This window comes from Xiphophorus hellerii, chromosome 12, assembly GCF_003331165.1.
Source record: "Xiphophorus hellerii strain 12219 chromosome 12, Xiphophorus_hellerii-4.1, whole genome shotgun sequence".
Lineage (NCBI taxonomy): Eukaryota > Metazoa > Chordata > Actinopteri > Cyprinodontiformes > Poeciliidae > Xiphophorus > Xiphophorus hellerii.
Genome location: NC_045683.1, coordinates 13,859,404 through 13,874,013, shown reverse-complemented (window position 1 = coordinate 13,874,013; position 14,610 = coordinate 13,859,404). Strand labels below are relative to the sequence as shown.

At 37.7% G+C, this 14,610-nt stretch overlaps 1 protein-coding gene across 4 annotated transcripts in view; it reads left to right on the top strand.

The window, feature by feature from the left end:
- The window catches only part of grid2 (glutamate receptor, ionotropic, delta 2), a 453,461-nt gene that overhangs the window by 229,690 nt on the left and 209,161 nt on the right, over positions 1–14,610 (top strand). For all 4 annotated transcript variants that reach the window (XR_004341186.1, XM_032578330.1, XM_032578331.1 and 1 more), the window contains exon 3: positions 9,507–9,794. Coding sequence is in view for 3 of the 4 variants with exons in the window: in XM_032578330.1 (XP_032434221.1) it covers positions 9,507–9,794 (288 nt within the window). In the remaining variant the exon portion in view is untranslated. The remainder of the gene's footprint in view (positions 1–9,506; positions 9,795–14,610) is intronic.

Below are 14,610 nucleotides of genomic sequence, written 5' to 3'. Positions count from 1 at the left end.
TGTGACACATGAGAAGATGTGTCACAGACACATCTGTGTCAATATATAATCGTTTCATTATGTATTGAAACAATCTACAATCGTTTCAATATATAATGAAACGATGAAGAGAAGAAAAATACAAGAAAAGAGGTGAGTGTGAGGAGGATAATGGTCATGTTTTCAAGATCAGGAGAGCAAGAACGTTAGAAGATACTAAAGTTGGGCAGATGGCAAGTTCTATCGGTTTTCAGCCGAGAAATTAATACATTTCTTTTATAAAACTTAGATCGGAACAAAATAGGCTTATGAAACATAAAAAAAAAATACTTTGAAAAAAAAATCCACTTTGAATCTCAAAGTTGATATTGTGAATAAAAATGCTTAATACCTTGTGGATTGATAACTATTTGATCACTTCAAACTGTTGCCCTTTTTATTTGTTTTTGGCATTGGAGGTGTTTAACAGTCGCCAAATAGGAAATGGGAAAAGTTGTCAGGAGTTGAAACCAGGACGACTGCATTGAGGACTGTAGCCTCTGTACATGGGCCGCCCGCTCTACCATTTTCTTAAAGAAAAAACTAAGAAGCACTTTTAAAAATGGCCAAAGAGACCGGATGAATTATTTGAGAAAATACCTATTATGAAAATATTGACCTTATTTCTTGTGATCAATTTTTGAATTATATTTATAGAGTGCTCCATATTAACTTAAAGGATAAAGAAAACAAGTAGTAGACAGTAGTATGGCTGGCAGTTTTCTGGAGAGAGGAGCAGAATTTTAAGAAGCAGTGAAGCAGCGATCTCAAGGTGGAGTGAGGGGCTTTAATGGTAGAGGGGAACTGCACAAGATATGATTTAATTCGATTTAACACATAATTGAGTTGATGGGCAGATGAATAAAAGGATAGATTAATGAAGGGAAAAAAATTAACTGTTCTACATTAAATGCACCAATTTTACACACTGTTAAGGGACAAGTTGAGACCAGATAGAAGGTCAAAGGTGAAAGAAAAAGGGATTAGCGAGTATTGAAAAGGAAAATGCTAATAGAGAGCAGGATGATAGAAAGTAGGAGCTCTATTTTGAGTGTAGTAAAATTCTGGATTTAACAATAGTCACTTATAAAGTAGAGATGTCTCATATTTAAGTGAATAACGTAGCATGGAGAAGATGCACACAAAAATTAAAAGGATGAAATTAAAAGCTGTCTAAAAAAGAAACATAACTAAGATATTTCCAAGAAATAACAATAAAACAAGAAAGAAACATAAAAATATGTGCTGGGGTGTTCTTCTGGTAGTTCTGTTAAAAATGGATTCAGTACCTGGAAGAATTTTGATGAATAATTGAATAAAGGCTTAATGGGAGGTAACAATTCCTTAAATGACAGGAGAGGAGGCGTATTTATCTCATAAGAAAATAGACAAAATGCAAAAAAGTTGTTAAATGTGGTCCACTTCTTAGTTTGTAATCTGCCCATTAAATGTTAGTGAGAAGATTGCAGAAAGGATGGAGCCAAATGGCAGTTAAGGATTAGGAACAGATTATATTTGCAATAAATCACTGGTCTTGTATTTTTAATCAAATAGAATAGTCAGCAGTCATAGAGTGACGCTGATAATTTTCTTGAAAATCAAGTCAAAAAGGCCACGCTATCTTTAACATATTCTGTGTCCCTGACTGCATTAATTCAAGAGTTAGTTCCCTCAAGCACTGTATAGCAGCAAACAGCAGTCAGCAAATCCACACAGACACACAGTGAGGCATTTATAGAGTAGGGCGTATTTTCAGCCCGCCAGCAGTATGAGTAAGCATCTCATGCTGCTGTTCGATGCTTAGCAGTGTGTATGTCACAGAGCATAGCAGCAGATTGAATCTGTGGATCTAGAGCAATACACAAAACAATTCACAGACACAAGTAGGTCATCCTCACTCTCACCCAACAGCATAAGTCTTTAGACGTGGAGATAAAATCTTAAACATGGATGGATATATACAGTCCTGGCTATGGTAGGATTTTGGTAACTTGTTACTTGAGTGTTTTTCTTGGGCTGGTCACATGTATTTTTTTGCTTGAAGTGTGATGGTGAGATGTTGATTTTCCATTCAGTTCATTGAATATTAATTAAACCAAATGAAAATTAAGTGCAATTGAATTATTCAAAAACTGAAAAATACAGCACTTGCTCCAATTTACATTCCAATTATTTATGAAACATCACACATAACAGGTGGTACAGAAGGATTAGGCAGTAGATGGCACATTCCAGTTGATACTCAGGCCTTCATCTTATATTTATTTTGCTATTAATGATGCTTACACTTACAATATGCGCAAGAAAAAAAAAGCTGTTGGGAAATGGATCAACGTTATGCACTGAAGATACAACCACATACACAGACGATTCTCATCACAGCCGATCACATCATCCTCCTCCTTTGGGCATGGCTCTTGGTAAACACAAATGACTTGAATATTTTCATAAGATGTGTCATTGCTAAACACTGAACTAGTTCTCTCAAAGAGCAAAAAGTTTTTTAAAATATCAAATGTAAGCATCAGTGATGCTGCTCACAAGGAACGCTGTTTACTGGTATGCTATCAACATGGGTCATTTCCAGGGTCACACAACCTTAGGTCAGCCCTGAATGATGTGCTGAAGCCGTTGCAAAGCATGTCAAACTGTTGGATGTGAGAGACAAATGGAGAAGAATTCATTTATGTAGCTTTTAGGTAGTTTGTCCTTTTCATGACTGTTGAGTCTTTAGTTTTTGTAGGGTGGGCTTTATGAGATGAGTTTTTCTGATCTCGGTTTTTCATTGTCAGCAGCCTAGACCTGTAGCACTCATTCATGTGTTTTCAGATCCTCTCTTGAGCAGGTATGGCTGACTGAAGCAGATAAAAAGTAAGACATTTTACATGCTGCTGTTTGTGGCATTGTAGTGCTGCAAAACAACAGTGCCTGCATGACGAGGCGGCGAGCACAACACCTCCTCCACAGGCTAAACAACCAGCCCACTAATACACCGTCCCACTGGGGAAATTCTTGGTAGTCCCACATGCCAGGCTGCCCTGGAATCATCTAAGCTGCACCACCACCTGCTTGTAGTATGGACTGAGATTTTTCTGTGCCTTGTAAAATTTAAGGATTTTGGTAAATTTCTACCTATTTAGCACTTTGCAAACAATGAATATAGTCTGCTGCTAATTTCCTTTTATGACACATACCGTGTTACTGGTCCTCTGTACTTGAAGTTTATATTTTTGGTTATCTACCCTCTTTTGTGAAACCAGTTACAGGTAGTGCATGCAATATGTGAAATCAGAAAGTTTAAAGGACAGGATATTTCTTTGATCCGTGTGAAAATATTTTCAGTTTCTCAGTGTATTTAACTTCAGAGATGTTCTAGGGCTTTGGACACACTCTTTTTTTTTATTGGTTTCCTCAAGTATTGATTTACTTGCTTCAAGTCCAGCTCCCTTCCCTCTAATTTCCACGGTAGGTCACCAGGCCAGAGAAACTGTAGGACAATGTCTCAGTGTGATAAAGAGTGCATGGCGGGTGTCAGTGAGTGAAGGGAAGAGAACTGCCGGGAGAGAAGCATAAAAAACGTCAGTCACACCCGAATGCGAGTGAAGTGCTTGCAGTTCATTTACTCTGAAAGACTGACGAGCAGGAGAAGGATCCCAATAGCATGCTTGGTTGCAGAAGACAAATGTACAATACATGCTGACATACAAAACATGTTAAAATAGCATGTCTTCCTGGTTATGACTTTTGAAAATGTGCTTAAACCAACGCAAGCACAATGTCTGAGTTTGCAACTTACTGCTTTGATGTGGGACATGTCATGAACAAATAGTAACAGAACTGATTGTAAAAATCGATATGCTAAGAACAATTAAATTTACAAATTAGATGAACCTCGTTAAGAGTCCCAGAGGCCAACAGTGGAAGCATGCTGATGTGTACATGTTGACCTCGACTTGAATATTTTCATAAGAAGTGTCATTGATAGACACTGAACTAGTTCTCTCGAAGAGCAAAAGGTTTTTAAAAACATCAAATGTAAGCATCAGTGATGCTGCTCACAAGGAACGCTGTTTACTGGTATGCTATCAACATGATAGCAACCGAACCGCCTTACATACTTGGCATTCTTTAAATGAATACCTCGACATGACCACTTGCCAAATCTTTACTTACAGTATTTGCTGGGAGTTACCCTGCAAAGATTTAGAATCCATCTGTATAGCATTAAGGGAGATAATGTGTTTGTGTGGAGGCTTGCAGTGTAGTTTGCGTTACTGGAGGTTAGCTGAGTGAGATGATAGGTGAAAGATTCCAAGCGGCTAAATTTTCACATTGTTTGCACTCCTACACAAATATCTGCCCAAACGTCCATACTTGCTTTGTGCTGAAAGTGCAGTCACCGTTCACAGCTGTGATTTTTGTTTTTTAACATTGAGAATCTGTGTATGCTATCTTGCAACACAAAATGGGAGAGAGGACTATTGTGGATTTTTGTATCTATTATTTCAATATTCGCACTTTCCAAAGTCTTGAAACACAAGTTTTTTTTTTCTCTTAAGTACGATCAAATTTTTCAAACTTACTGCCCTCTCATTTTGCTTTTACTAATTTTCCCCTTCAATTTTTACTCATTAAACTGTTCCCTACATCAGAGTGATGTAAAGTTGGCCTGTGTTAACGCAACGGGTCCTTTAAGTCATTAGCAAGGAGTATTAATGAGCTGAGTGCTTAGAAGCCCCCCACAGACTAAAGAGTGTGTGATGTAGAGGGGATGAGGGCACTAATTCTCCAAAGTGCCCTAATAAATAGCGGATTAGCGAAGCCTTCTATTAGCCAAAGTCTTGATAATGCTAAGCTAATTCACTATAGCTACACTAGCATTAGTTACCATGACCACTGTAACGTGGAAGTGGAGTCTGCACAAAGTCTTTCAACAACAGCTGGCATAGTCACCTCTAACATATAGAGGAATGCAGACTCACACGCAACAGCAATTTACACCTAATGTGAATCCACAGGTGCAATGTTCCTCTCCTAGATCCCCAAAGGCATGTAAGGGCTTAATTATTAAGTTACTCCTGGACAGAAAATGAATCAAAGAAATATGCTATGACTTAGTGAATTTTAATCATATATTGTTACACTTTAATTAATTCCTAAAAATGTGGACTTATGGAATGGCCAGTTAGATTAAAACTGCTTTCACTTAGGCTCATTAATCTTCTACATCAATGTCCAGGGAAATGGATGACTGAACTAACGTTGTTCAGCTTAGACTCATGGAAAATTGTTCCTTACATTATTTAGGCTATTATAAGCACAATGATTTGTGTTCATTTATTTAAAGACATTGATTCCAAATTAGCCAGGTTTCACTAACAAAACAGTTGGAGTGACAACCAAACAGTTAGCATATCGACTGCAAAATTGTGTACCATTCACAATCTGTGCCTTGCTGTCTTATTTAGATCTATTTAATTTAAGAGCCAAAAATATCATTAACTTGTTTCCACAGAGAGAAATGGTGAGTGTGAAAAGAGCCTGAACGTTGCATGTGCAAGCATACATGAACATATAGTGTGTCTTTCTATCTTCACAAGGACTCTGCATTGGCTTCTATTTTTTCCATTCGTTTCTGTAGTCTAACCCTGACCTGTACCTTAATCTAATGTTTTCCAGTATATGCTTAACGCTAAACCGAATCTAGGCTAAATTCACGCCATAGTCCTAAGACAAACCCAAAACACAACACAGCATCTTCTTACGGGGTCCAGGCTTTGGGCCCTTAAGTAGCAGTCAGTCCCCACAACGTAGTATATGTTAGGAAAATGGTCACACAAGTCACCAAGCTGTTCCCTGTTAAAGGAAATGTTGCAAATCTTTCCTGCATAAAGTAATAAAAGTTTGCCTAACAGATGCAAAGGTTATATCTTTAGTTTCCCTCTAAACAGAGAGCTGTGAAATGATGCCAGTGACAATTTTGTCCAGTCCATCTATGTTATGAAAGAATCAGCATTATTGAGTTCAGTGCTCTCAAAAACAGTGAATACTGCTCATCAGTGCACTCACTTTGTGTTACATAACACTGATACATTGAGTATTTGTTCAAATTTTTTTGTCAGAAAAGGCTTTTCTTCAGTTGCTATGGACATAAATGAAACACAGCATGACAATTTGAAAAGTATTCACAAACTAACTTGAGATTTTAGATATACAGCTTTTGTTCAAACTAACAGCTACAGTAGTTGTCATATTTAGTAGCTCTAATGTGCTTTCACACATGTATGCACACATGCAATGTTTTTTTCTGCCTTTCTCAGCACCATAAATGTGTCTCGCTAAGCGCTTTCTCTGAGATATTTTTTGTTTTTTTTTCCCTTTTTCTTCTTTTTCTTTCTTTCGGCTCCATTTCTGCACTGTCAACAGAATACTCCCAGTGGCATTAAACAGTGTTTATTGTGTATTTTAAAGTGCTAATATACATTGCGACTGCCCAGGGTGCAAATCAAGGTGTTTTCTATTCACATTTTATAAAATATCTTTTACTGCTTTCTTTTTGTTGTTGTTTTATCTAGCGGCACTGTGATGAGATTTTATTCTACTAGAAGGTAAAGTAACACTTTTAACAGTGAAGGACACAGTCAAGAGCAATATGGGAGTGGAAGTGAAATACAGATCAAGATGGATGAGGGATGAAAAGCAGGCACAAGGACATCAGGACAGAATGTGGGAGGTCAGATTGTTAAAAGTTTTGAAATGAGGACAAAGAAAAGTAAGAGTGGGCATAAATCAGAAGAAAAATGTAGCAACAGAATGAGCAACTGAATCAGTAGACACTGGTGTTAAGAAAACAAACAGAACACGAGGGAGAGTAATATTTCTTAGTAAGGATCCTAACATAAGGGTTGAGGGTGGTGATGGAAATTGTGAAGAAAGTGTGTTAAAAAGAAGAAGAGAGGACGTGTGACTCCAGACTGAGGACAATGCAGAGCATTCTGTGGTGCTGTGGGGCAATTAAAATGAAAATGGCCATGAAATGATTGGGACTGAAAGGTATGCACTCAGAGGGGTTCTTTTTGACAAGAAGAGAGATAACAGGGGAGTTGGTAGGCGGTAGAGGTGTTCTGATAGCACTGGAAGCCCAGGGGGGAGAAAAGGTTGGCACACATTGTCTCTCAGATGAGGAAGCTTCAGTCAGTAGAGCACAAACAACTGAAAAATTAATGATAAAGCCCAGCAAGAAGACGCAATACTTTAACTCTTTAAATCATAATATGCGGCCATAGTAAGAGGTTGAAGAGCATTCTATTGTAGTATTCGGTTTTCCATGTAATGACCTTTATTTTCAACATATCCATGTCTCCACTCACTGATAAAATAGCTTCAGAAACTGCTCGACTGTCATTGACAATGAACATCTGAAACGACTCATTTTGTTTTAGAATTGTTTTTTTAGTGCCTAGTAAATCTCCTTAACCTTTCTTCATCTCACTTGAACCTTTCTAGATTGATATCGAAATAAAATGATTGTTTTAATTTTTTTCTGTATATATAGAAAAGGTGACAGTATTGAAGTTATATTGACCCAGAGTAATAGCAAACTTCAAAGAAGTTGTCTTGACTTGTTTGAAGCAACCACTGCTGAGTTTTATATAGAAGTTGTTCTAATCCCACCCACTGAGTTTGATAGGTGTTTTTTCTGTGTCCCACCACCTTCACTGGGTGGAGGGTGCATCCTAGGACAGAACTGGGCTTTCTGAAGAGCTTATCCATCTGCTTCCAGCTGTAGATAAGTTGCTCCTCCAGGCCCTGCCACATGGGCCGGTATCACCCACTCAGAAAGTGAGCTGTTCCCACCCTGGTCTGGAAGCTGCTTTTTTTATTATTATATTTTACCTCTACGTGGTTAACTACTATTCCTATTTCGATTTGATACACATTCAGCACTCCCCGTATGTATGCCCTCTCTCTCCGGCATTTTTTCAGCCGTTACAATAGTTCAATCCATTGACATGTGATAACGTGTTTTTCGGAGTCGCCTTTAAACGCCACATGAGCGCTAAGACGCTTGCGCGGCCCCGCCTGCTTAACACCTGTGCAGAGGAGACCTGCTGCTACTATGCAGAGCGGCATGCTGGTGTGTGTTAGCATCATGGCAGCAAACCAGCAAAAAGAAAAGAACTTTGCACAGTCCCCCCCCCCTAAATGACCGAGTGAGTTGAGTAATGCTGTTGGATCCAGCATCGATGCTAATCGATGACTTGGTGATGCCATTATATCACGTTAAGCTTTTTAACAAGAACAGGCTACTAATTTTGTTGTTATTTATGTTCAAAGGTGGATTGTACTGGTTACATACTTGAGTAACTTTTTGGGACACATGGTACCTAGTAGTTTTACTGCACTGTACTTTTTTTTCCTTTTGAGTAATACTGTTGCTACTCTTGAGTGGATTGATTTTGCATTTAAAGAAATAGACTTCAGAGGTTGGGAACATTAGATTCTTAGATTTTGCAACATATGAGCCAGCGCTTATGCAAATTTGAGCATAATTACTCAGCATTTTATACGTCACTGTCACCCTTGTTTATTTTGTATTAATAAACATGGTTATTTTTATTTGAGAAGTTACAGAAAGGTTTGTTTATGAATTTATATTAAAGTCCCCACTCACCCTCCCACCCCCAAATAAGCCAATGCACCCCCCAGCTAAACTCCTCTGGAGCTGGGGCTGTGCTACTCCAACATACTAGAAGATGGATGATGCCGCCACAAAGTCAAAAAAAAAGTCCTCAGTAGTGCCCAGTCCACTCCAAAAGACCTCAGCCTCCTTAGCATGGAGAATCTGGTCTGTCCTTCCTGTAAAGAGCACCATTTTTATCAGTCCAGCCCAGTTTGTGTTCAGGCGAACACCCAGGCACTTCTAAGTGTCTACTATTTCAAGTATGTCAAGTGAACTCCCTAGATTTTTACTGGCGTCAGTGTGGTAGGTCTACACCTGCATAAATCCACCACCAGCTCCTTTCTTTTCTCCGCATTGAACAGGAGGTGATTTGCTGGCACCAGTCCACTAAGTCCTGAGTCCATTTTCTGTACTCCGAGTACAGACTCTATACTCAGAGTACAGAGTTATCCTCTTGAGTCTATCATCTCAGAGTAAGAGCTAGTCAATCTAGAGTGAACTAGACCACAAACAGGACTGTACATCTATTGTTTACCTGGGGCTGGTTGAATAGATTATGACCACCTAAGGCTTTAAATCACATGTTTAGTCTTTGTGGAAACAACATAAAACTACATGCTAGGCTTTCCATGCCTCCTCAAGTGGCTGCTGTAATGTGATAAGCTGCAGAAGGAAACATACTGTATTACCATAAATAAATAATAAACATGACAATTTGTGCTATAAAATATGTAATAGTAGAATGTAAAGTAACCAGTTCTTCTCTTGTTTTCTCCTTTCCTTTTCTCCTTACCCTTCCATCTAGCTTGTGAGCTGATGAACCGTGGTATCCTGGCTCTGGTCAGCTCTATTGGCTGCATGTCAGCAGGTAGCCTTCAAACACTGGCCGATGCCATGCATATACCCCATCTCTATATCCAACGCTCTCCAGTGGGAACGCCGCGCTCGACATGTCCACCCACCAGTCGTATTCCTGGAGCTGATGACTACACCCTTATGGTTCGCCCACCTGTGTTCCTCAACGAAGTTATCATGCAGGTGGTGTCTGAATACAGCTGGCAGAAGTTCGTCCTCTTCTATGATTCCGATTTTGGTGAGTTAATTAACTTTTCTCACTTGTCTGTCTTTTATTGCTAACTCTTCCCTCCACAACAATAAGAGACTACATAATGTAAGGCTAATGATTACCAGAGCACAACATAATTGTTCTAATTTAGAGAGGTGGGGTAATGTGACTTATTTTTTTCATTTGCTATAATGGTATCATTGACCTCCCTGCAGGGAAGGATTATAATAAATTATTAACAATATGGTGAAGTCTAAAACTTTACGCTCTCCAAAACATTCATATAGACATGGACTGATACTATCATATGAACATATTTACTCAAAATAAAATATATATATTTCTATTTCAGTTTCATGCCAGTTTGCCTGCTTGTGTATATGATTTCTCATTCACTATTCTCTTTTTGCAGACCATTAACCTTAACATTAGGCTACAAACAGCCTATGTCTCATTTATAATGTGACTTAGTGATAGTCGAAAGCATCACACTACACAGTATAATTTTGCCTTTGTTAGTGTGGTTGCCTGTTCAAAGCCTATTGGTGCGTCAGCATGTTGTTTATCTATCTGTCCAGTTTATTGTGTTTGTTCTGAGGTTGGTCTCTACAGTTGAGTTCAAAATTGAAATTGGAGCACAAAGGTACAGGCAGAATATCTTCTTTATAAAACAAAGCAACTAACTGAATTCAGATACAGTCCTGTCAGGGTGTCAACTCTCCATCATGGTCAATCTCAATTAGGTGGGTTGTTTTCACTCTAACAGTATAGACTAAATGTCTAGGTTTCAACCACAAACTTCGTTGTGTTTTTATATGAATTTTATATGATATAATAAAACAAAGTTGGTAGTTATTGTGAATTTGAATAAAAGGAGTCATAGTTAAAATGTTTACAAATATAAATCGTAACATTTTCAAAACTTAAGTGACATGAATTTACCCCAAAGAGTCAGCACTTTCAAAAAACACATTTTGCTGCATTTGTATTTTAAAGTCTTCTAGGTTAGGTTGTTATCACCTTTGACATCTGAAATGGTTGCCAAGTTATCGTTTTTAAATGTTTAAGTCTTTCCACAGATTTTCAATTCACTGGGCTATTCTAACAACACACTTATGCTTTGAAAGAAACCAATGTTTCTAATCTGAAGAAAATGCAAGGTTTAAGACCAGTGCTTAACGAGACTCAGAACACAGAGTATGCAAGGAAGCTGAGTGTATTTCTGGACAGATCTTAATTTTAGCAGGCACACAAAGTGTAATACTTAATAGGCTTACTATCTTCTAAAGTACATTATCAAAATAAAAAAATCCTGTCAAAACAGGACACAAAAAATGCTGCATGCTTTTATTTTAGTATATTGGATTGCTATAACAGTGTCTTTACTGATCTGTGTAAAAGTAAATAAAATATCAATCAGCAGATAATACTAAAAGCTCCTGTCGGAGTTCTGATCAACACCAGGAACATGGATCATATGATAAAAGTTCCTAACACTACTGTGACTCCCCATTTGTCAAAGAAAAGTTTTTAAGCACTAAATGGTCTTGGCTTTTGGTTTTTGAGTTGTTGGTCCAAATATGAACTATGTAGAAACCTTAGGTTTTCATAGACCTGTTTACTCAACATTCCCAGAACCAGAGCAAAACAAAGTGAAGAAATATTTAGTTTCTATACTCTGCTCTGGAACAAACTGCCTGTAAACCTGTTGGTTCCCTAAGATCAAGACAAAAAATATTTTCATTTGCTGCAGCTTTTTTTCAATCTGATTAATGAACTGTTTGAAACATTAGTTTCTTTTGTGCCTTTACTATCTGTATTTTAACATCTTTTTCCTTTCAGTAATACTTTTATACTTGTGCTTTGTTTTCTTTACGTCTTCCCTGTTACATCATGTAAAGCTCTTAGGATTACCTGGTGCATGAATGGTTCTATATATCTAAACTTGCCTTGATCTAAACATATACTTCTCTGGCAGTTTGTGTTTAGAGTCATTGTCTGCTTCAAGGTGAACTCCCATCTGATTCTCAAGTATTTTGCAAAATCTAACAAGTTTGCTTTTTGAATTAACTCTGTCCAGTGACACTGGCCATGCCAAGGGAAAACATGCCTCTTTGGATGATGGTATTTAGGATGATGTGTGTTATTTTACTGACACACACATGGCTTTGCATGTAGGCTGAAAAGTTCAAAGCTCCAACCTAAGCACCTTTTTATGTTTGCTGTTTTCCTGTATGTGGCTCTTGTAATAGCTTTATATTTATTTCTCTTCCATACAGGCCAGATTTGTGTGTAGCACTATGTACACCTAAAAATTGGTAGCAAAAATAAAAAATACAAATACAACAACTGTACAGTAGTGTACTGGTTAACAAGTGTGAATGTTTTATAAAGTAACCCTCTTTGAAGTGTTTCTGTAACTTTACACCTAGTCCTTGTGTGCTTATTGGTTGTCATTACACCATTTATTCACTGTTGTTCTTTGACTAGCCTCCAATGCCTTAATGGAACAGTTCTGTATATGTACACTCAGTTATACACAGGCAAACCTGAAAGTTGCTATTGTTCTTTTAGAAACTGCTTCTTATTATAGACTTGGATATGGTTTTGGAGGAAAGATTATTGCATGCTTATTAGCTTATCATGCAACAGTGGAGGAAAAAGAACATGTTTAATTTTGCATCGAGTCTCTGAAGCATCATTATGGATTTATTATCCTAGCCCACAGATATGTAAACTGTGTGCAGAGCAGGAGCTTTGTATTGCTGAAGTTGCTGATACTCTTGGGTGAAAATATTTACAATAATTGTGGGGTTGCAGTACTTTCATATAATCTTTTAGGATCAGCCAAAATTGCTCAAACCCATCAAAGGTTACCTTTAACAATGTCACTCATATAGAAGTTCATGTCTGTTCAACAGAAAATGCCATTAATGAGAGTGTGATTGGTTTTAGCCATAAAATTGCACATATAAAAATCAGCTGGGTTATACAGGTGAAATTACTGCTGTTCCTGATGGGTTAAAGCTTTCTAACACTTTACATTTTGAATCTCACTTGAATGTCTGATGTAAGTGTAGTTGCTCTGCTGCCTAATGGAAAACACTAACCGTAACGCCCTTCAAAAGTAGATGGAGAAAAGAATAGCATACCTAAAAGTTTCAGCTGTAAAGTGATGAAATGGTTTTCTGCCACAGGTGATTCTCTTTTTTCTCCTTTTTGTTGATTTTCCCTTTGCCATAATGGAGCACCATTCTACTTACTGAAGTCAATTAACACAATTGTATGCATTGATCTCCAATGGGATCTCTGCATTGGATTTGTTTAGCAATGCTTTCTCCAGACTAACACTTTATAGATTTTAAAGCATTTGATCTGTGAATAGAGTATCCCAAGTGACACACCTTTCCATTTTTGCCATCTATAGTACCATGCAAAAAACTCAACGTTTTTTTTTATGTTTTTGTCTGGCAACAACAACAAAGTTCAAAAAATCTATTCGAAATTTCATGTGATACACCAACATAAAGTAATTCATCTTTGAGAAGCAAAAATCTGGACAACGTCCATTTGAAATTCAAGTTTTCGGTTATGTCTCTACCAGCTTTGCATTTCTTGAGACTTAAGTCTTTGTCCATTATTCTTTGTATGAGCAAAAAATGTCTTATGAACATCAGACCTCAGTTCTTTCCACAGATTCTCAATTGGTTTTAGGTCCAGGCAGTTTTAGTCATAACATGGCAATGTGAAAAAGATGAATGGGGCATGAATACTTTTGCAATGATCTGACCTTATACATTTTGTAATCTGCAGAGGCTTTCAGCACAAAATTTTATTTCTTTTGCATCAAAGTTAGCACACTCCATTATGCACCATAAGGTTGAGTTCTTTAGAATTGCATTTGAATCACCAACATATATTTAAGCCTCCCAGTAAAGGATTTTCACTCTGACCTTTACTTCAACTAATCAAGTATAAAATTAGGAACACCTTTTGTCCGTCTCCAGAGAGCCTTTAGTAACCTCTTTTAAATCCCAAATTTACCCCATGTGTTGTCACTTAGTCTTAATATCTGCACAATAGACACAGACACATATACATGAATGCACACACACATTTGTAACCCCACTTAAATTCCTATATCCCCTCTGTGCTCTGTGACCACTGATTCATCACTTGGATCCTGTGGGTTTTGCCAATGGTGTTCTTTCAGCCACAGAAGGCCCTTTAAAGATATCACCATTTCTCCCTAATGACCTCACCCTCAGCTCAAGGAGGGAGAAGAGAGTTGAGAGCACCAGAGAGAGAGAGAGAAAGTGAAAGAAAGAGAGAGAACCAGAATTTGAAATGGAGTAAAAGAAAGAGAGGGTCTTTTAAGATGATAGCAATGTTCCCAGAAGGCCTTGTCTCTGTACAAGGAGTTCTTTAGAGAACAGACGGTCGAGTGTGTCCTCTCAAATGAAGCCACAATGCAACTGTTCTACTCCTTATTTTCAGCTCTACTGGTGCGTCCCGGACACCTAGAACACATGTTTTCAATCTACCCCATCTTTTTCACTACTCTCACAGTTTATCCCTGCTTCTTCTTTGTGTCTCTCCTGTTCTCAACTCAGGTGTTTCTCTTTTTTGCTGTTTTTTTTGGTTTTTCAGTGTTTTTTATGTTCTTTTTCCAAACAAAACCTGAAAACATGAGTGACTACTTTTATTACCTGCTGTGTGACCTTGCCCATAATCCCATCTGACAGAGGAAATAGTGCACTCTTTGGCCACAAAGCAAAGGTTGCCATTTAGTGTTACCCTAACCCTGCTTTCAGGTTTCTTTTACTATTTAGATTTTTATCAA